We start from the raw sequence: 22,897 nt of genomic DNA, 5'->3' as shown, positions 1-22,897 counted from the left end.
TGATTATATATGTATACATACATATATAAATTAAAACTAAGATAAATTTGATATATAATAATCTTTATATAATTGAATTCATATGTATACGATGTAATATGTTTTTTTACTAAAATAAAAGTTATGTACATAGATAATAAAAAGAATATAAAAATATGTTTGTTCTGTATGATTATTTCTAAAGTTGGATTTAAAGGCATTTCAATAAGGATTGGATAAATTTTTGAGCAATATCGTAGTCACAAGAAACTGAACATTTTAGAAATATAAACCAACTTCATCCATTACTAACACATTTCCGACAGTTGTTTTTACGCCTGCGGATGGCTAGCGACAGGATTTGATAATTTTGTACATATAGTTAAGACCTTAACAAAGAGATTGATAATTTTTTTTTTTATAATTCCTTCTTTTCTGCCTTTGAAATAAGGCTGGCGCAAAATGTAAAAACACCCTTCCCGTTATTAAGCATCAATCGACCGAAGGGGTAAAAATACCTTTCCTGTCCGAAGTGTGTTTAATTATAAAATCCCATTAATTGTAAGGTGCATCCTTTAGGTTTGTCTACATGCAGCGAATATCGCCTGTGCCTTCAGTTTGCACAAAAAGTTTTTGCTTAAACATGGATGGGTGGCTACAAGCTTATTTTTGCAAACTTTATATTGGCAAAAACCTTTATCAGAAGTAGTTTTCTCCTGAGGATCATTTTGTGTCTATTAAAAAAACACTGTTGAAGTCAGTATCTCCTTATGAATCATTCACCTGTACTTTTTTGCAACTACATATAAGGACAACCTTTTATGAGGACGCTCACCAGTAACCATAAATTAAAATTCTCACCATTCAGCGGATTGATTAGCGATTCCGGTGATAATATTGTTATTTGTATAGTACATGGGTGGCCAACCCGCGGCCCGCGGAGCAAATCACACATTTTTTTCCTTTAGTGTACACAAAACCATCAAAAGAACATTCCATCGTGCGTAGTTTGTATAATATCCCATATATGTGAGTATTTCACTATCCTGGCAATTGCAAGACCCATAATGGCGTCAAGTAGTAAAGAGAAGAGTAACAGAAGAACTGAAAAGTTTTTAAAACAGATGGACCCTTAACTAATTTTTCGTGTAATTTAAAACTAAACCGACATGCCTGATATGCAATGATTCTGTTTCCATCTTGAAAATGTATAACATTAAACGGCATTACGAGGTTAAACATGCAAATAAGCAAAAAGTACCTAATATCTATCTTGTTTGTTTTGAATAATAAAATAAATTTTGTTTTAAGACCTGGTAGGAAATCTCATTTCTAAAATCTGGCCCGGCTACTGAAAATGTTGGCCACCCATGGTATAGTATGTTTTTACTGCAAATGATTCCTGAAAGTCCTGCCCCGGAACATGTATCAACAATAAACCTAAGATTTTTGACTGGACTCTAGAGATTGCAGAGCCCGTTAAAGTCAACAGGAGGAATGAACGACCATGAAAAGGATTTGTCTTGAGTGATTTTTTCAGTAAAAATATAGAAATTGTCTCTCAAATTTTATGCATACTTACATGAGACTTTCTTACATGCTTTAATATATATATATATATATATATATATATATATATATATATATATATATATATATATATATATATATATAAATATATATATATATATATTTTTTTTTTATTATTTTTTTTTTTTATTTATTTTTTTAAATAGGATATTTATCGGTCAATATAAAAAGAAAATTATTTACAACCACAAAATTTGTTTATTCATAAATATTTTCAAGGTCTAAAAAATAATATATACATATAATTTTATGTGATAATGATATAAAACAAGGATCATTTAGCATCTTTCATTTGTGTGAATTGACAATAAAATAAATATCAATCGAACATTACATTTGTACTGCTTTTACCCAATTGAATAATCGCAATAGAACTATGACCATATAAAATTACCTCTCATGTTGAGAATGTATAAAGCAGATCACTAAATCTAAAATTTAAAGCCCTGAGAATGAGCCATATAACATATTTGTATTTTTCCGCTACATATTAAAATTTTGCAACTTTATAACATTCCTACAAAATATTCATAAGGAAATTCTTTGTTATCAATACATATATAAAACAGGAACAATAAAAATATAATGGAGATATTTCATTTTGTTTATTCAGATTTCTTTTGCTTTATTCTATAGTCCGAAAGAGCAGCTTTTATAGCATCTTCAGCGAGCACTGGAAAAAAAATGACAAACAATTATTGATTTTACTATTACAGTGAAACCTCTATCTATCGTTTTTAAAGGGACCTATAGAAATAAACTATGAATGCGGGAAAATAATGAATGCAGGATTAAGAGGTCAATACATAAAGAGATACGATCGAATAAAGATACCGTCCTCCCAATCTGCATAACCATTGGTAGGTTAAAATTCTAAGAAGAATACAAGTTTTAGATGTATAAAGTTAAAAAATAATATAAAGCTGAAAAGAACCAAAAAATGTTTAAGTTTACTCTATTTTAAATAATCTTTGATGGACATTTGTTTTTTTACTGTTTTATTTCCGGTAAGTCAACAGTATATTTTTGGTTTTGCAAATAATATTTATTTCAGCATGTTATTGAATGTGCGTACAAGAAAGTATTCAATCTTTCAAAGAGTGTGCACGCTTCTGAAAATAAAAGGTACAGGCAGCGGCTCCTATTCATCAATATCGATCTCTTGTCATAAAATGTTTCGATAGTTTCTATCCCACACGTTGGAGTATTGTCGTCGAATGTAACATAATTGAGAATAATGTAAAAAACACAAGACAAAATATATCAAATATGCAGCGTAATTCAAACGATGAATGCGATAAAATGGTGATAGAAAAACGATCGATGCAATCTATTTTTGTGTGAAATAAATCGGGGTGGAAGAAATAAACGACACATCCGAAAAAACGATAATTCGAGGAATGATAGAGGTTTATCTATATATAGTACCTAATTATAATTATTTATAATTAGATTATAATATCGAAGTCAGAGTCGACTCCCTAAACCCTTGGTCGTCAAACTGCGGCGTAGATATTTGTGCGGCCCGCGGGCAGATATTTGTGCGGCCCGCGATATGGCAAACAATTTTAGTAGACAATAATGAATAAGGACTACTTTTAGTAGACAATAATGAATAGTTCTAATAAAAATCTTGAATGATAAACTGTTTTTTCTTTTTTTGTCAGGGATGATACAGATATCTTTATCCATATTTAAATCTTTCGGATATCCGAAATAATAAAAAAATATCCGTATCCGAATTCGATATAAAAAAATAATTCGGATAATTGCGGATGTTACTCTAAATTACATTTTCAATTGACATGACGCGATATTAATATTTGTTTTGAGTTAAGACAGAGATTATCTTTGACTGATTTAGCACTGCGACTAAGTTTATTTTTACAATATTTTGAGTAATTAAAATCTCGATAGAGACAAAGAATATTTTAAATTTATTTTAGGGAATAGCATCAAGTGGCCACTTAAACCAGCCAATGACAGGTCATAAGCCCTGTAAATGCCTAGATAGGGGTAGGGGTTGGCTAGGAGTATGTATAGGAGCTTCGAGCTGGAACCTAGCATGTAACAGTCGGCTATCGTACATAATACGCAATTCATAAGTGTGCGGCCCGCAGTGATACCTCACATTGTCCCATGTGGCCCTTGACCAGAAAAGTGTGACGACCGCTGCCCTAAACCTTTAATTTCATTTTATTAATGTTATTTGTTTAAAATTCAGATTAAGCCCAAAATACTCGCAATATCTTAACATGAAATATATAAATAAAAATTGATATTTAAAACATGTGTATATGTAAAAAAAATAAAGATCTCAATACTGCGATCTTAGATAATTGAGTTCTACCATTATTTATTTATTACTAGTTGATAAACAAAACACCTAAGTACTAGTTTTTTTGGATATATGCCAATGGTAAGTCATTTATAATGGACTAAATTTAGATTTTACCAAGACGGAAGAAAAGTCTGTTGATAATGCCAATAATTCTGTAAGTCATATTTTAAATATAACTTACAGAATTAAGTTGTCCGCCTCTGTAGTGTAACAGTCAGCACTTTCGGCTACCGTACTGGAAGTCGGCGGTTTGATTCCCAAGGGGGGGGGTCAAATAAATATAAGTGATTTTTTTCACTCTAATATTTATTCAATATTACCCAGGACTGGTACCTGAAGCAAAGGGCTGATCACCTTTCCTTCATGTGTTAATGATCGAAATAACACTGCGCTTATATGATGCAGTGCCCTATGCACCACCGGTGCAGATAAGAGTTTAATTTAAAAAAAAATATTAAAATCAAACATTAATTTTAGAGTGTACTAAGTTGTATATTTTATTAAAAATAAAAATAAATCATGACAATTGTTCCGACTTGTTGGGGTATTATCAAACTACTGCTTTGCCCTAAGAATGCGAAACAATTGTCACAATTTTTATTTTTATGTTAAAAAAATAAAAAATGTATGCAACTTAGTAGACTTTAAAAATCAGTGTTTGATTTTAATATTAAAAATATAAACTATGGAGTTCTACAAATTAAAAGCCAAATCAATCAATACAATTCTGTAAGTGGTGATAAATTCATTTCTGGTGAAAATTAGATTTTTTTTTAGTTGGAATCAAATCCATACTTACTGGAGCAATGCAACTTCACCGGGGGTAGGGACAGTTCTTTGGCAATATCTGTATTCTTCAGCTTTAGCGCTTCGTCCACGGTTTTGCCTTTGACCCATTCCGTGGCAAGGGAGCTCGAGGCGATGGCGGATCCGCAACCAAATGTTTTGAACTTGGCGTCGATAATCTTCCCGTTATCGTCCACTTTGATTTGTAACTTCATTACGTCGCCGCAGGCGGGAGCTCCGACCAGACCAGTCCCGACATTTTTATCTTTCTTATCAAGAGATCCGACATTGCGCGGGTTTTCATAATGTTCGAGAACCTGCAATGATAGTAACATGACATAATTATTTATTTTTTATTTTTTTATTTCTTTAGTTAGCTTATATTACGTTTGATACAAACTATTGAAGCATGCAGTTGGCAAAAGAAGGATGAGAGCAAACTGAATGCAGTCGAAATGCAATCCCTCTCCTTCAGACGAATGTGTGGTGGGGAACATTCAAGTATTTGACATACCTGATCGTGCCAAGTTTTCCTCGGTCTTTCTCTGGTTCTTTTTCCAACTACATTCTCCTCATAAATTTGTTTAACCGTCCTTTCCTAACTCATTTGTTCCACATGTCCAAACCATCTACACATACCTGTCTTAATTTTATCTATAATCCTTATCTCAGCCTTGCATTATTTCACCATTCGAACGTTTTGCTGCTCATTCGTCTGAGGGATCGCATTTGGACTGCATTCAGTCTTTAAATTTACATTTTTTTTCATAAAACAAAAGTTTAAATCATTTAGAAAATGCCATCACATCATAATGTAATGAAAATGATGTCATCAGAGCTGTGAAAACTTGAGAAATTGAAATTAGTTCAATTTAAATCCTAATTCTATATTCCCAGAAAAAAAAGGTTTAAGTATATGTTCTATCATCTAACTTGAAAACATGCAATGGTATATTGTAAATAAATGAGGTGCCAGGTATTCGCAAATGCCCTTTTTTATGCTCATAGTCTCCAACTGTATCCACTCACTCTACTACCCCTCTGTAGCTACAATTTATAACGTATTATTATATTTTATTTATTATTCTAATTTTGTTTGTTTTGTATTGCGTTTGTTGTCTATGATATAATTATTAAATCATGTTGTTATATCCATGTAATTTTGGAATGTTATGCAAAATTGTATAATAGTTGTGATCTTAAACTATCTGCATAAGAAAACTGTCACAAAGTTAGGAAATTTTTATTCCCTTTACAGCAAGTGGATGATCAGAAAATATCCTTTTGATGATTATTTATTTCAATACTTTTAATTATTATTTCTTTTTAAAAACCAAATTTCTATTTTTTATATATTGTAGTCGTACAGGAGAAAGTGACCAATTAACAAAACATAAAATGTTCAGGAGGGCCATTTAAGTCACATTTTCTTGGCAAGAAAATAAACATCAATGCAGTTTTTAATTTTTAACAAGTCAATATATTATACTTCCAAGTTTAAAATCGCTTTGGGATTTTTTCAGGGCAATATTAAGCTAGTAAGATATCAAATAGTCAATGACCACGTTTTTGTAAACAAATGCAATTGGTCACTTGCTCCTGTATGACTACGATATGCATTTAACCTGCACCTTTATTTGTTTCTGTAAGTTTGTTGTGTTCTCATCTACTTGATGAAAAACATTCAAACAATTTGTATTGCACTGTATTTCATTTCTTGTAATGTTTTTCATTGTTTGTGAACCATAAATAAATAAATAAATCAGCGCTAGACTTCAGAACAATTATGCAGACGATATTACAATCATGACCCACCAACAAATAGTAACATTTGCTTTACAAATAAATGTTTACACGTTGAGGACTACGAAATTACATTTTTGAGAAAATAGCATGTCGTAATATTATAACTGATCTGCGCAATAAACACACACGACCTTCAACTTCGAAAAAAAATCCGGGAAGAAAAATATGTATAAATATAACCACACTTACATTTGCATGATATGTTGCCGCCGGCAGAAGAGAAATGTTATTCAAACTCACAGTTCTTCGTAGACAAAAAGCGGTTCTATAGAGAGCCATGTTTATAATTTTTATAGCAAAAATTTTCTGAACCAAAATCAGGTCGATAGCTTCAAACTGACTATTCCTAACGCTTCGAGAACTTCACAGACTAATTTTATATAGAGAACTTGCAACTCGCGTTATTCCGCAGCTGATAAATGTCAAAATTGTAAATATCCATAGACAATATGAAAATGCCACAGAGCATACAAAATGTATTATTCTAGTGTTACCTACACGTTATCGATTAGGTATATCTACAATCGATAAAAACTTTCAAAATTGAATGATAATTGAAATACAATTAAAAAAATACATGCGCAGGTCAAAGGTAATATCTTAGTATGTTTGGTTACTCTTTTAAATTAACGACGCAATGGTTATTTGCTATTTTTCAAAAGGACCATTTGTCGAATGTAGTTTTATAATATTCAATTGTCAACATAATTGCTACTATTACTACTACTACCATCACGCCGTTTCCCCGCAGAAAAGAAGGAACGCCATACTTTTCTGTCCTGACATACACTCCTCGCCTCCTTCATATCCATACATCTAGTCATACATGCCCTTCGATTACACAGACTTTTGACACCACCAGATTTTAGGTTCTGATTGATCTGATTGTGTCAAGTCTTTTTCAGTCGTCCTCGTTCTGTTTTCTCGATCACATTCGCCACGTATATTTTCTTAGTCATTCTCTCGTTATCCATTCGCTCCACATGTCCATACCACCGTAAAGAACTCTTCCTGATCTTTTCAATTATTCCTTGTGCAGCCATACATCTTCGTTTTTAATTCTGTCATACAATGATTTTCCACACATTCGTCTGAGGGAGCTATAGCTGTAATATGAATAACTATGTATTTTATTTATTATGTATATTAAGCATGCAGTCCATGTGTGTTTGCTCGAACATAATTTTAGAAAAGCCTTCTGTGGGCGAATTAATTTTAAATTATTTAGTATTTGACAGAAGTGAAATAATTTTCTATCAATTAAATTTTAAAAAAAAACGATAGTATCAAAGCGTCTTTCGAACGCACCTTGGATTGGGAAAGGCACAGATAATTTCAATGTCAAACGGAAAGCTGTCAGTAATAATCAATCTATAATATATTCCGCGGCTGTCAACAATTTGTATACATTGTATACTATACAATAATATACAATATACAATTAGTTAGTCCTTGCTGTCAGTCGAAGATTATCTTCTGTCGATTTGTCAAATAATTGGATCGGAAATAAAGCGGCGAACTTAAAAAGGCTTTCAACTAGGTTAGATATTACTTTTGATGATAGTGTTATCTCATTTTTTTAATTGTCACACGAAAACTTACTGATTGCTTGTAATTCATTTTAGCATTCTTTGGATATGTCAAGAAGGAGAGCTATAGCATTCGATGGTGTACAATATTCTAGACTCCCCGAAACCGAATGCGATTATATCGATGAGCAGTTTGAGCTGCCACTGCCCAAGGTTCCCTGGAAAGCCATTATTTTATCGACTGTTTTGTTTCTGGGGGGCTGTTTAGTGCTCCTTGTGGGGATCTTGGTTATCGCCGGTTACATGGATGGCCAATATGAGGACAGAATGTATTCTCTGATAGTACTCGGATTTATTATGGTTTTGCCTGGTGCATACCATTTAAGGATTGCCATTCTTGCAGCTATTAACACTCCAGGTTATTCATACGATGACATTCCAGAGTACGATTAATAATTTTGTTTCATTTGAAATTAACTTTCAATTGAAGTACTAACCTATTGGCGTTATGCTATTAAATGAAGGTTAACTAACGTCTTATTTTTGTGATATTTGTGTTAAATTCTTATAACCACTTTTTCATCATAGCAAAAACACCCATATTAATTTCAATCACCATCAAAATTTTAAAAGCTGTAATTTTGAAAATAATTATTCTTATCATGTTTAAACCAATGCTACAATTAGAGCGTTTGTGCACTACCCGGAATTTCACCGTCCGGCAGTCCGGTTTAGAAAAATGAAAGCGACTATGACATTTTAGCGTGATCGAATTTATGCGCAACGTGTTCACGCACCGATCCGAAGAAAGATGGACAAAAGCACAAGCCTATCATCATTTTAAAACGCTAACTGACGTGCCGGACGGTAAAATTCCGTGTAGTGGACAAACCGCCTTATATCATTTTCTATAAATGTTTGAACTGTTGTCTGTCAGAAATTTCTTTTCAATCACAACACTTTCTCATAAAATATATTTCATCACCTGAATATGCAGAACTATCTTAACTTCATATAAGGACATTTTACAGCGGAGGCAATTAAACTTTGAAAAGTCAGTTTTCTTAATCATTTAGTTACTATTTTTCTTTTAAATTTAGATTCAAAATGTTTGAAAAGCTGTTTAAGTTTAAAACATTCTGTAACAAAATCAGTACTGTAGAATGGGGCTTCTTGAACTTTGATGCGTTACATGAGCCCAGTACAAAAAAAAAAAATTGACTTGAACTTTGATGCGTTACTTGAGCCCAGTACAAAAAAAATAATCTGTATTTGGTCTACAATAATGAACGTATCGTGACAATAAGTGTCACCTGTCAGGAAAACAATGAATCATGTCAATACGTTCATTGTTGTACACTAAATACAGATCTATTTTTTTTTGTACTTGGCTCAAGTAACACACCAAAGTTCAAGTAGTCCCGTTCTATGGTAGTATAAAGAACACAATACACAAATAAAAACACAATTGACCTGTATGCATCATAGGGTAGTTGTGCATTAAAGTAATGGTTTGTTGCTTTATGTGCATATTGTAAAACAAACTATTGTACAGTTTTTAATTGATACGAAGTACTTACTGTGATGTAGACCAAATGGTATATAGTTATTTTGTATTATTATTTAAGTAAGCATAATAAAGGGCGATAAATAAAATAAAAAAGTCAAATATATTATGTATTTAACAATAAAAATTAAATGCTTTTTAATTATACACGCATCGATATTTATATTTAAAAACTTTCAGCGAAGCTGTGATAGAAAAGTATTGTAAATATGGGAAGATGAAAGAATGTTTATAAGAACTTAAAATGGCAGAAATCTTAAGTATAAACTGGAAGATACAACTAGATAGGAATCGTCAAACTTGACGTGAGAGAGACAATTATTGTGGAATTTAAATAATCAATATTTTGATACCAATTTTACACATAAAATATATATTATTTGTGATATTATTTCGCAGTTGCAAAACCTAACGTAACAAATATGTGAATTAAATAATTCAACAACAATAAATTGCGTATTTTTTGGTATGAATTACATATTTATAATAGTTTAAAATAATCAAAAACCCACACCCGAGCTTTCTTAAATAAGTTGATAAATATTTGGTTTTATTCAGGGCTCGAAACACATCTAATAGTACAGCGTAAAAATTGACAAACTGAAATAATCTAATAATATATCCTGGTACCGTTTGAATCAGTTTCCATCCCAAAGAAATATTTGTGAAAATCTCATAAACCAGAGCTATTAGCCAAAAATAAACTGGCCAGAGCAGCATTTTGATTTACTTCGGTCTATTCCAAGTCCCGGTTTCATTTGAAGTGACTTATAGCTCCTCCTTGTCAGTCCTGAAAGAATAAATTAGTTACAGTTCACGTTTTTTAATGCAGGAGGCCGTTGGTTAATAAAATTATAAAGGGGCTGAAAGGTTATGACCGCCATAGGAAATGATTTATTTTTAGGGATAGGATACCGGATTGTTCAGGTCAGTGAACAAATTACGCGATTAACCTGTCCGGGAGTATGGCCGTACATGTACGGCCATATCAAACTTTTCTCAAAGGAGTTTGGACGTACATGTACGGCCGATACAAAATATGATTTATGACACAATTTATATCAAAACATGTTAAAAACATGATTTATCGGTATTTCGATAATTTTGATATAAATCATGTTTACTGGGGTAAATATCTTTGTTTATTCAAGAAAACATGTTGCTTATAGCATCGACTATAATATAAAAATTTAAAAGTAAAAAAAAAACACAAAAACAAATTCACTCCTCAGATACAGTTTTGTCCGGAGAAACTCACACCCAGACAGGTTAAGCAAAAGAAGGACCCAGATTAAAATTGTGGAATTGGAAAGATATTTTTACTTGTGATATGTTATATCGACGGCCCCTACGTAAAGTACTCTATCTGCAAATCTGTTACTTTACAGGAGAGCTTAGAAGATTTTTTCATCGTATTTCACACATTATTCATTCAAAAACACAATAAAATAATGTATTAAATCATTTTAAAACTTTGTGCTTTGTCAAAATTAAGTAGTTAGCGTTTTAGGAGTTCAGTTCATTTCGAAAATTCGATGTAGATGGTGTTTTATATGCCTGAAAACTAGGCGTAATTTATTTTATATTTTTTTTTGTTTATTTATATTTGTAGATAATGGTCAGTTCATAACATACACTAAATATCTCAAAATTGACAAAAATGTAGTTAGAGCACTTTACGTAGGGCACGTCGATATATTCACATTGCTAAAATGATTGCTCTAAGAACCATCTGGCAAGAGTCTACGAGACAGAATAAGGAACACCAGGATAAGAGAAATATGCGAGATTAAAGATGTCTTGGGTTAGGAAGATAATGAAAAAGACAATGGTATGCACATGTGAGGAGAATGGAACCATCCAGACTTCCCTACATTGCACTACACGGCTGACCTCAAAGTAGATGACTTCCGGGCAGACCACCAAAGAGATGGATTGACAGCTGGGAATCGACATTGCAGGGTCTAATCCCTCTTAAAAACAGGCCATAAGGCCTACGCCAAGCAGAAAAAGAAGCTATAATGATTTTTCTTTTAAATTTTTCAATATGTACTGGAAAACAAAAAAACTGAAATAACATTTTCCACGGCAACTTTTTGTAATGATCAAATGAGGTTGGGTTTAATTAACGATTCTGGGGCTTTTTGGGTATGCGATTTTGAAAATAAAAAGCATCATAATTTGGTGCTGATATTGAATAATAATAAAACAACTTTTTAATCATAATAATGTGTGTTAAGTTGTCTGTGAGGAAAATGATGCAGTTTAATTACCAATATTTCTCGAGATGTTTGACCATATCTTTTGGTTCTGTTGTGGGTCCGTGCCTCTCAACAGGAATGCCATTCTTGTCAATGATGAATTTGGTAAAGTTCCACTTGATAAAACTGCCCAGAGTTCCTCCTTGCTTGTTCTACAACATAATATTTGAAATATTTAAGAAAACAGTAATAAGCAATACCATGAAAAACTTGTGCTAAAATAAAGGTTTAATAAATAAATAATTTATCTACATTACAACCACTGATTTGTCGGGATTAAAACAATTAAACAGTGATGACCGAACTGTGATTTTACTATTGAAATGTTTCAGATAAATTAGTATAATGGTTAAGTATCATGTAGCTATAATTATTTTGCCATGGTGTTAATTGAAATCTCACACATTAGGATCACCTTGACATATTGTCATTGGACTTCAGAACGAATATGTGTATAAAATATAAATACAAGGCTGGGAAACAAACAGCTGACAAAAGTGGTGAATAATGTCATATAAAACAGTTAACTAGTGAATAAAGCAAAGGGTTTATCATAGCCTAGTGGTCGGCAAACTCATAAGTCAACAGAGCCAAATATCTACTGTACAGTGATTGCAGTTCTTTGCACAGTCAAATTTCTTAAACATAAAACTATAGAGGTGAGAACGCAGTTTATTAACTGAATAAACTATAGGTAACTTTGACAAACCGATACACCTACACTATTCAGTATTGGATTACTTTAAAAATACATATAACATTTTAATAGATTTATATTTTCCACTGACACTTCGTGATGGAATTGCATTTTTAATTTATTATTAGATTAAAACCAATATTTTTAGCTTTTCCACTTTTTTATTTGACCAGCGACCGGGTTTCGTCGTTACCGACACCAGTCTGATGATGTCGGTAACGACGAAACCCGGTCGCTGGTCAAATAAAAAAGTGGAAAAGCTAAAAATATTGGTTTTAATCTAATAAAAAAAAATACAAAAAAAAAAATAGAAAAAATAACATTTTGGTATCAACCTCTCTAGGAGTACAATAATTGATGTCCGACTTTCTCTGGGGAGTGTTTTTTTTTATTTTATAGAAAATATGTAGATTTGAAAATAAAATCTTTGTATCATGAAGATAGAAATAATGTAAAAATAATTTAAATAAAAAATATAGCTTACCATCTCTAGGTTTTATTTTATGACAAAGTTAAATACAAATATCCGCAGATATCATTGCTGTACAAATAACATTATACCAACTGACAGATAGACTTCGACGTTCATTAACGTCGATACTCTTTTGAGGAAAATTCACACCGGCGTTCATTATGTCCGTGTGATACATCAGATATCATTAGTGTAAGAGCATTACCGCAAAATAAAAAGAAGAATTAAAAAAGAAACTTGGATCATTTATGTTTAGTGTGGTTTTTATTATTTTCCAATCAAGTCAACTTCTAAATAATTCAAAAGAAATTACACTTTTTTACATATTTTTATGCCATTCAAGGTCATGATGATACAGGTTTACCAAAATTTATTTGATTTATAAATTATACAATATGTATTATTAAATATGTATTTGGTGTATTAAAGAGTAAGGCATCATCCTAATACAACGCGATCATTGCGCCATTCTCGCAAATTTTACTATTGCAAATCCGCTATCAAACATACAGATCTCGTATAAGTGTCGCGAATTGGTAGCGCGAATGCCAATAGGACACTTAGTCGAGATCTGCATGTTTATTTGCGGATTCCTATAAGTAAAATTCACGACAACTTGCGATGGTCGCGTAGTCGCGTTGTATTAGGACGACGCCTAATGGTGGGGACTGACCGGAGCATTTCGTCTTATCATCGCTCGCGGCGAGCATCCAAAACTATGGATGGAGCACTCGGCTCGCTGTACTGATTATACGAATGCTCGCATCGTAACGAGTTACGTTACAACAAAATGGCTCCGGTAAGTCCCTACCATAATAGTATAGAAGCAAAGTTAAACTGTTACCTTGAGATAATTCCACAATGGATGTGCATTATTTCCATTGACATCAATTTTATCAAACATGTCGAACTTTACTTTCCTCTCGTTAGCGAAGCAGACGATTTCTTCTGCATTTCCCGGTTCCTGTCCATTGAACTGGTTACAAGGGAATGCAAGAATGCGTAATCCTTAAAAAAAAAACAATATTAAACCAACAACAAAAGTACATTAAAATACAGAGATTCCCACTTAACTGGACCGCTGAATTATTGTCCCAGTTGCTTATTTGGCTAAATCTCAAAGAACTAATAGTTATTTATATTGCTTAGGTGAAAAGGTTACGCAGGAAGCTAATGAAGAGAATTTTACACTTGCTTCGGTTTATTTGGGCAGGCGCTTGGTTCGGCAAAATGTTTTGGTCCCGATATGTCCCAATTAACACATTGTTTGCGGAAAATGCTTAAAAGTGTCATTTTCATACTGTTGGAAGAGAGCGGGAGACTTATAAGCGTTCTATTTGCTTACTTTTAATAGATCGTGAGAGACACAAAAATATTGTACAGATCAGAATTGGGTTTGTTTACTTATCATTAATATACTGATAGTCGGGTGGCAGACTGTCCGAGTATAATTAGGGTCAGGGTTTATAAAAAAAACCGCCCGACAATAATGTGTTAAGTAGAATTGCCTAATGATCGATGTTTGTATGTATGAATAATGAAAAAAAAAATGTATAAATAAAAAGAAAAATTGTACCTTTGCTCTCAGCATATTGATCATACAGCTCATTCAATTGCTTATAATTATTTGCAGTGAGACCACACTGTGACGCAACATTAACAATGATTGCTACATGGCCTTTGTATTTATCAAGTTTTACCGGGTTTCCTTTGATGTCCAACACAGTGAAATCATAAATCGAAGTCGCCGTTTTGTAGTCTGGATTTTCAAAAGTAGCCATGGTTCTGTAATTTATTTAGTATGTGAAGTGAATACAATCGATATATTTAATCACGAATAATTAAACAGTATTCAACAGTTGAAACAGACATAACACAAACAATTGATTAATGCAACGGGAAAAAGCAATGAAAAATTCATATCCTTATGAAAATTAAATGAAGTGTCAAAGGTTCATTTGATACCGGTAAAAATAGACCACGATATCAACAAACAAACAAAAATACTCTTTTTTTGTCATTGCTATGCAAAAAAAAATTATAATCTCACCGTGATGCTGTCAAATGTAACGCCAAACAGGTCGTAGCTAAGAACTTCGCTGGAATGCGGAGGCTGAAGCTGGAAAGGGTCATTTTATTACGTACGCGCAATGTTTACGCATCAATGTCAAATTCTTTCAGTGTTGTAAGAGTGAAAAAATCTGACATTTACGAAATAAGGTAGCGAATAGACGTGTTCTTTTTGTATGTGTTTTCCGCTTTCTGAGTTCGGAATGCATAAAAGCAGTGGAAAAACTTTTTACGTGCAAACAAGCGAGTGTTTTTGCCTAGAATTTTCACTCATGAATTACATGAAATTATAGTAACTTTAAACATAAAGAGTAAATCCACTCACAAGTAGGCATAGGCTATGAAACTTTTAAAGTTGAAGCCTGAGTAGGGACATGATAAACGGTGTTGCATAAGCCGTAGCTAGATTTCAGAGTCACTTGGACGTTAGGTAATTCAAAAAAAAAAAAATAATAATTTACGTGCAAACTTTAAATTTTCCCGCGCGTAGAATATTCTCGATTTGGAGTTTTTGTATGGGTTTATGCTCGGAATTTTGAAAGTGGCAAATGGCAGCAAAAAAAAAAATTGCGTTTACTGGCTGCCTAAAAGTAGCCAAAAGTAAAATAATAATAGAACTAGATACCAAACATTTTTTATGATACTCGTATATATATATAGATCAAGTGAACTCATTTTAAAATTTAATTAGTTAAAAAATTTTAAAAAAATCTGTCTTAATAATATTGTTATTTATTTAGTTAATGAGAAAAAATCCCCATTAACAAAATTAATTGGGGCAGTGCATATACATTTAAAAAAATATATTTTACTATCTTGTCTTACTTTATTCAATGCCAAACGTAATGCACTCTTGATCCTCTTTTACATCGTTCATTTTTACATCTTGTAATCTTGGGCATTGTTTAGCGCAACAAATAGGCTTTGGCCACATCTAGGACTTGATCGTTTCATAATTTTATCTCTTCATTGTTTGAACATTTTTAGTAATAACAAATATGAAATAATAATAATAAATATAAAATGTAAAGAAAAACTAAGTAAAAATCCTTTATACAGCCGTTGTTGTATCCATTTATATGTTATATACTAGTCTAGTTATTTTCAGGGCTGTCGTCTATTATTAAGTATAATATCTTGACCTTATCGTTTAGTGTAATTTTTATCATTCTACCCATAATTATTTGATTTTTGGAAATTATATATGTATAAATTGTTATATGTGTGTTTATTGCAAAAAGATTCCACCAATAGTAAAATTTCCTTGAGGCACCACTAATTGAACCAAATAGACTCGTCCACTTATCCCGATGAACCTATGGGACCGATAGGATCCAGAGATCCCGGACGTTTTCTAATCCCGAAAAACCTGGGATCAGAAGGTAAAAGCTACTAATCATAGTATTTAAGGACTACTTATAAACTTATCTTAATAACTTACTTAATTTATTATTAGATTAAAACCAATATTTTTAGCTTTTCCACTTTTTTATTTGACCAGCGACCGGGTATCGTCGTTACCGACATCATCAGTCTGGTGATGATGACATCCTTGATGTTACCGACATCATCAGACTGGGACATCAGACCAGTCTAATGATGTCGGTAACGACGAAACCCGGTCGCTGGTCAAATAAAAAAGTGGAAAAGCTAAAAATATTGGTTTTAATCTAATAATAAATTAAGAATGCTATTCCATCACGAAGTGTCAGTGGATAATATAAATCTAATAACTTACTTACTTAATTGAAACCTTACCATTATTGAAAAGAGCTGAGTCGCAAAATTGCTTGATGTATAAGGGTTTAAAAATGTATGATGAGATGCCTGAATGTATGAAGAATGAAAAGTGTCTGAAAGAATTTTAAAATAAATGTCTAAGTTACTGTTAGGAAATGTAAATATATAAAGATGATGTAAATGTATATAATAGTTTATATTAGTCTGAATATAAGCTAACTTAAGAAATAAAAAAAATAAAAAATAAAATAAAATTCTTCAAATTAAAGAAAGAAGAAATGTATAAATACTTTGTTAAATATTGGAAATACAGGATCGAAACACAGGTGCGGGGTTGTTTTGTGTAAAGATGACGCTGCATCAATAGATAAAAAAGTCGCACCATCTTCAACGAATAAATTTGTCAGTCACAAGAAAATAAAAACACAACAATATGTTTAAATTACCCAGTTACACGAAAAAGTGTTAAAAAAATAAGTAATATAATAAAATTCATGGCTAATTATAAAATATAACTAGGTATATAAATATTGGGTACACACTGGTCAACTAAATTACCGACTGAACAAAACTGCTTTTAAAAGGATATTTTTTGTAGCGTGGTTTAGTATCTAGTGGTCTAGATTCGTGATGTATATACAATTTGAAAGTAGACACTGAAAAAATACATAAAACTAGCAGCAACATATGTACAACTGTATGTTATTTACATATTATGTGTGCAAACCAATTCCAAGGTTGAGATATCTAAGAAACCAATGTATATTTATGCCGTCCATCTTTTAAAATAAATATTTAAAGTTTACGTTATCTTCCATTTTGAAATCAGTCCTCTAAGAATAAAATAACATAAAACCAATATAAAATAAATCTTTTAATTGATTCGGCAGTCACTTTGTGGTAAAATCTAAAAACACTTCTTTATGTAACACTTGTCACAATAGTTTTTAAGAAACAGTGGTATTTACTAATTAAAACTTAAATTAAACCACTTATATAGATAGATATGTTGTAAACATTTAAAAATATAATATTAAATTAAACTTTTTGATTAATCACCTTTTTACTATTTTATTACCAGCGATTCAATGACAGCATTGCCAAACAAGGTTCATATTTTGTTGAAAATGATGCTGGAAGCATATATATGACATGTATGGCCGCTAAGGGCATAGCGCCTATGAGGGAAAGAAGCTTGCGTTATTTATTTAAAATTTCAGTAAAAAAGAGACCCTATTTTTGGAAATTACTAAAAAAACTATATTTCAATTCATAAAAAATTCTGATAACCAGAAAATAAAAAACTTTGAACATAAATTTTTGACCAAAAATTAATGAACTGCCGAATTTTGGGCCAAACATTTCTTAGATATATTCAGTGTAACTTTTGGTGATAAATATTTTTTAGCTTCCTGTTGAAAAATAGGGTGGGAAGGGTGTTTTGATTCACACTGCTTTATTATTTTACATCATTCTAATAAAACATACAGATAATGTCGTTTCGGCTTTCAGGAGATTCAGGAAAAAACTATTTCTGAATGACGAGGAGAGTAATAGTATTACGTGTAACCTACCCGGACATAGCAGGCAGATTTGAAATCCCCAAAAAACGTTTAACGTAACTTGATAATAATTCAACAATGTGATTTGTGTGAACAATTTGGCATTTAAAAATTAAAACTATTTTCGCCCCTGCAGCCAAATCTATAACTACCTGATCCAATGGTTAAACGGTCCGTGTCATCTTGTGTTATTTATGTTTACCACGATGTTAATTATAAAAAAAACAACATTTATATGAATACGACTGGGTTCTTTTAAATACCCCTCTTCGAAGTGTGCATAGTTTTTAGATATTTCTGGTGAGGAAGATTGATAATTTCATGTTTACTTAATGACAACTAGCTCGTTTTTTTTAAACACTAATTATCTCTCTCCTGAATATTTGATGTATCGAATTGTCAATGGGGGATCAATTTTATTCCAATTTCTTTTTGCTTTTAAAATTTTTCAGGACTCTGAAATTTTCGTCAAAGGCAAAGGAAAAGTTTTTATTTTCCTCTTATATTTTATTACGATGCTTTTCTGTTTTCAGGAGTTTCAGGAGTTTTCAGTTTTCTGAAATGAATTTATACCTACGAATTGCTTGACTAAAAATGGGGAGAATTCTCTCTAGAGTGCTCTGTAGATGATCCCTAGGCGCATGGATTAGTTAGGAAGTACTTAAAAACGTAAATGAACGAATAAAATCAAAGATAAAAAAAAATATTTCTATATATTTTTTTTGATATAGTATAAAATATATTAACTTTATAAAATAAAACAACTTTGTTTTAACCACTTTTTATTGGTACACTTTTTCCAGCCGGTTTCGACAAGAACCTTGTCATCCTCAGAGTTTATGTACTAATTCTAAAACATTGAGATACTCGGAAGGGAAGGGTTAACTAACTATGAGTATTTCAATGTTTTAGTACATTTTAGTAATTTCAATGTACATAAACCCTGAGGATGACAAGGTTCTCGTCGAAACCGGTCGGATAAAGTGTACCAATAAAAAGTGGCTAAAACAAAGTTTATTTTAATTTTATAAAGTTTATAAAAAGTGCCACAAAGTATCTGCGAAAAACATTCAAGAAATAAAATATATTAAGTAATATAAGGCAATATGGAAAATATCATCATAATTTTATAAAATCATTATTTTAACCTTTATCGTTGTTACATTGTTGAGTTATTTTGATTGTTACTTACATGAAGGCAAGGTGGTGATCAATCACGCGCTTCTGGTACTACCCAAAGATAATACTATAATAAATATTAAAGTGGAAAGTCAATTCCCGGAATCGAACTCGGGGATCCTAGCACAATAGCTGAAACACTTAACCATTTCACCACAGAGGCGACAATATTCAGACAAAAAATATTAATACTTATGTCTTTCAGTAAATAAATTGAAAATAAAATCATGATTTTTAGCCCCTGCCTTGTTTTGGATATAACACGTCGCTCACTCCTTTCAAGAACGTCATAAATAAAAAAAAATGATTTTTCATGAGAAAGTTTTTAATCTTTTAAAATATAATACAATGTATAAAAAAAATAAATTACTAGCCACTTATTGAAATTTTCACTATGCAACAGATCTTTTTAGGTAAAACCTGAAGATTTTTTCTCCATTTAAAAAATAAGAAGGATATTTAAAAAAATTCTTAAACAAAATCATTTCTTCAAAATGCAAAAATAACACTTTCTGCCCTATAGCGGGTAAATATTAAATTAAAAATATGCCTCTTTTGCTGGGATAAAGTACATATTCTAGGCATTCCGAAACCATGCACAACTGAAAATTGACGACTTTTGATTTATGACGTTCTTGAAAGGAGTGAGCGATGTGTATGTCTAGCCTCACACTAGTCTGATGATGTCGGTTACGACAAAACCCGGTTGCTGGTCAAATAAAATTAATGTAGCAAAAACTACATACGTAGTTGTTAATTTATTCTATAAATAAATATGCTATTGTAAGTCTTCAATTGAAAACATTTTAATATCCAAATTACAATAAATTTCGAACCACGTAAACATTGTGTTTTGAAGTTTAAACTTGTCATTTACCATTACTTTTTTGTGGGATGTTATTTCGGCGAGTAACGACCCACGGTGTTTCTGACAGCCTGAATAAAATGATTAATTTATATTTGCTAGCTACCTACGGTTCTATTATGTTTTTTGCTAAGGTTTTACATTGCACACGATAAAAGTTTTCCTCAACTTTCTTAGAAAAAAAATACTTTAGAATAAAATACGATAATTTTAGATGATACATTTTTGTACATTCGAAATGCGATCCCTGCGGCAAAAGATGTATGATAGATGATCCAATGGCGAAATAAGGATAGAATGCAAGATACTATTGAGAAAGGTGTGTAAAGATGGTTTGGACATGTGGAACGTATAAGTGAAGAAATAACGGTCAAATAGAATAATGTTTGCAAAGAGTGTTGTGGCGTTCTATTCTCTCTGCCTACCCCTACGGTGAAGAGGCATGATGGGTAGTTAGTTAGTTAGTTTTTACATTTTTTATCAAGTTCATTATTGGCAACCTAGTCGTGCGTAAGTTTATGGTTTAACATCACCTGTTTCCTTTTAGGATTTTAAACGTTGTATAGTTTTGGGGAGAGGAAAGGGTACATCGTAGGGGTGGCGGGTGGTCGGACAGGAAGACAGCGGAGGGCAGGATGCAGTCCTCGTGTGTAGCGAGTGGGGTGGGCGGGGTGGGCGCGGTGGGGGGAGAGAGGGGTAGTGCGCATGGCAGGCCCCGTATTGATCAGGCCCCGAGCGGCCCCGGTACGACAGATGCCGACAGCCTCCTAGCCAGAGAGAGACAGAATCCACTAATGCACGCAATAAACTTCCCCGCGACATATCAACACGTATTCGAACAAAAAAATACCACAATCAACAGAGAAAAGACTAATCTCCTCCTGTGGCAGGATGCGGTGGGTGGGCAGCTCTCGCGCGGAAGTCGCAGGTTCGACTTTATCGGCCGTAAAGTGATCGGCCGCGGAGTGATCGCATCCCGGTCGGCCGTCGTCAGTCTGCAGCCGGCTCGCGCGGGAGGAGGTCGCGTCTTGCCTCGCCTGATCCGATGTCGAGAGTCGCGAGTGCCCCACTTGATTCTGCCACAGGTATGCTGACTCGAGACAGGAGTTAATCAGCGTGGATCTTGTCGCTTCGAGTGTCTCTCGCAAATAAAGTGTAATTGTCAGAATGGCGGAAAATTCGGGGTTTCCCTCTATTGTGGAGTTGAACGTCGGAGGAGTTTTCTATACCACGTCGCTGAGCAGCCTTGTGAAGGAAGCGGACTCCTTGTTGGCTTCCATATTTACGGGTCGGACTCCCGTGTCCAGGGACGCTAAGGGAAAGTATTTTCTGGACCGCGACGGGGTCCTCTTTCGGTATGTTCTCGATTTCCTCAGGAATGACTCGCTGGTACTGCCAGAAAGCTTTCGCGAGGCGGAACGGCTGAGGAATGAAGCCTCGTACTTGAAACTGACGAGCATGGTGGAAGCGCTGAACTGTCAGTTTGGTGCCGAGTTGGCCAAGAACAAGGAAAAGGGCAGCATCACTGTCGGATATAGGGGAAGCTTTGCATTCGGCAGGGACGGTTTGGCCGACGTTAAGTTCAGGAAACTCTCGCGTATTTTGGTTTGTGGCCGAGTGACTCTGTGCCGGGACGTGTTCGGGGAGACGCTGAACGAGAGCCGAGACCCCGACCACGGGCTGACGGACCGCTACACGTCGCGCTTCTTCCTCAAGCACTCCTTCATCGAGCAGGCCTTCGACATGCTGCAGGAGCAAGGCTTCAAGCTGGTGGGCAGCTGCGGCAGCGGAACGGCGGGCAGCGCGGCCGAGCTGAAACCAGGCGTGGATTCCGAAGAAAACCGCTGGAACCATTATAACGAATTCGTCTTTATCAGGGATTAGATCGCAGATACAGTCGCTCGAATATATCTTTCTTTCGCGATTTGCGAATAGTAAAAACGCGCCCGGTGGAAAATCTACGTAAAATGCATTTGAAAATAGCTGTGATCCATCGTTAGAATCAATGACGACATGAACAAAAATATACCCGAAGCATTTATTTTTCAACAGCAATAAAACTGGTGATGGGTCAATAAATTCGCCTGGATAAAACATCGATTCATCGTTCAAACAAAAGCGGGTATAAAAAAACATACATCAAAATATTCAGGAAATTCACTAATGTGTAAAATATTCAGGAAATTCACTAATGTGTAAAATATTCAGGAAATTCACTAATGTGTAAAATATTCAGGAAATTCACTAATGTGTAAAATAGTACATACGTTGCTTATTGTTGTTTAGCGTAAAATATACAATATAATATTCCCCTCTTTGTAAACACATTCTGTTTAGAGTTTGTTAAAATAATAAATAGGGGAATTGAAGTGATCCGCTTGCATATAGAAATATCAACTAGTACCTACGTACATTATTATAGTATTTCTTCAATGTCTCATCCGAACATGTCC

General features: G+C 33.2%; 4 protein-coding genes across 5 annotated transcripts; 2 read left to right on the top strand and 2 right to left on the bottom strand.

The window, feature by feature from the left end:
• Positions 1-1,747: 1,747 nt before the first annotated feature.
• On the bottom strand, positions 1,748-6,923 carry IscU (Iron-sulfur cluster assembly enzyme). Its single transcript, XM_088267134.1, has 3 exons — positions 6,692-6,923; positions 4,710-5,013; positions 1,748-2,242 (listed from the first exon to the last, which is right to left on the bottom strand). Exons 1-3 carry the CDS (start codon positions 6,779-6,781, stop codon positions 2,175-2,177), a joined length of 462 nt encoding a protein of 153 aa, XP_088123260.1. The 5' UTR covers positions 6,782-6,923; the 3' UTR covers positions 1,748-2,174.
• A 937-nt stretch (positions 6,924-7,860) lies between these two features.
• On the top strand, positions 7,861-9,690 carry LOC148305164 (transmembrane protein 230). Its single transcript, XM_088267138.1, has 2 exons — positions 7,861-8,042; positions 8,128-9,690. The coding sequence occupies exon 2, from the start codon at positions 8,140-8,142 to the stop codon at positions 8,482-8,484; it is 345 nt and encodes a 114-aa protein (XP_088123264.1). The 5' UTR covers positions 7,861-8,042; positions 8,128-8,139; the 3' UTR covers positions 8,485-9,690.
• Positions 9,691-9,695: 5 nt separating this feature from the next.
• LOC148305163 (uncharacterized) lies at positions 9,696-15,215 on the bottom strand. Of its 2 annotated transcripts, XM_088267136.1 has the most exons (5): positions 15,079-15,215; positions 14,605-14,813; positions 13,873-14,036; positions 11,872-12,011; positions 9,696-10,388 (listed from the first exon to the last, which is right to left on the bottom strand). In XM_088267136.1, exons 1-5 carry the CDS (start codon positions 15,159-15,161, stop codon positions 10,367-10,369), a joined length of 618 nt encoding a protein of 205 aa, XP_088123262.1. In that variant the 5' UTR covers positions 15,162-15,215; the 3' UTR covers positions 9,696-10,366. The 2 variants fall into 2 exon arrangements, with proteins under 2 accessions (XP_088123262.1, XP_088123263.1); XM_088267137.1 differs by lacking the exon at positions 9,696-10,388 and having other exon boundaries at positions 11,868-12,011.
• Positions 15,216-21,442: 6,227 nt separating this feature from the next.
• Ktl (BTB/POZ domain-containing protein Ktl) lies at positions 21,443-22,583 on the top strand. Its single transcript, XM_088267135.1, has one exon. It carries the CDS (start codon positions 21,612-21,614, stop codon positions 22,326-22,328), a length of 717 nt encoding a protein of 238 aa, XP_088123261.1. The 5' UTR covers positions 21,443-21,611; the 3' UTR covers positions 22,329-22,583.
• Positions 22,584-22,897: the final 314 nt, after the last annotated feature.

The sequence above is a fragment of the Brachycentrus maculatus genome, unplaced genomic scaffold, assembly GCF_059751285.1.
Source record: "Brachycentrus maculatus isolate JH-2025_06_01 unplaced genomic scaffold, ASM5975128v1 h1tg000284l, whole genome shotgun sequence".
NCBI lineage: Eukaryota > Metazoa > Arthropoda > Insecta > Trichoptera > Brachycentridae > Brachycentrus > Brachycentrus maculatus.
This window is presented reverse-complemented; position numbering and strand designations above follow the sequence as displayed.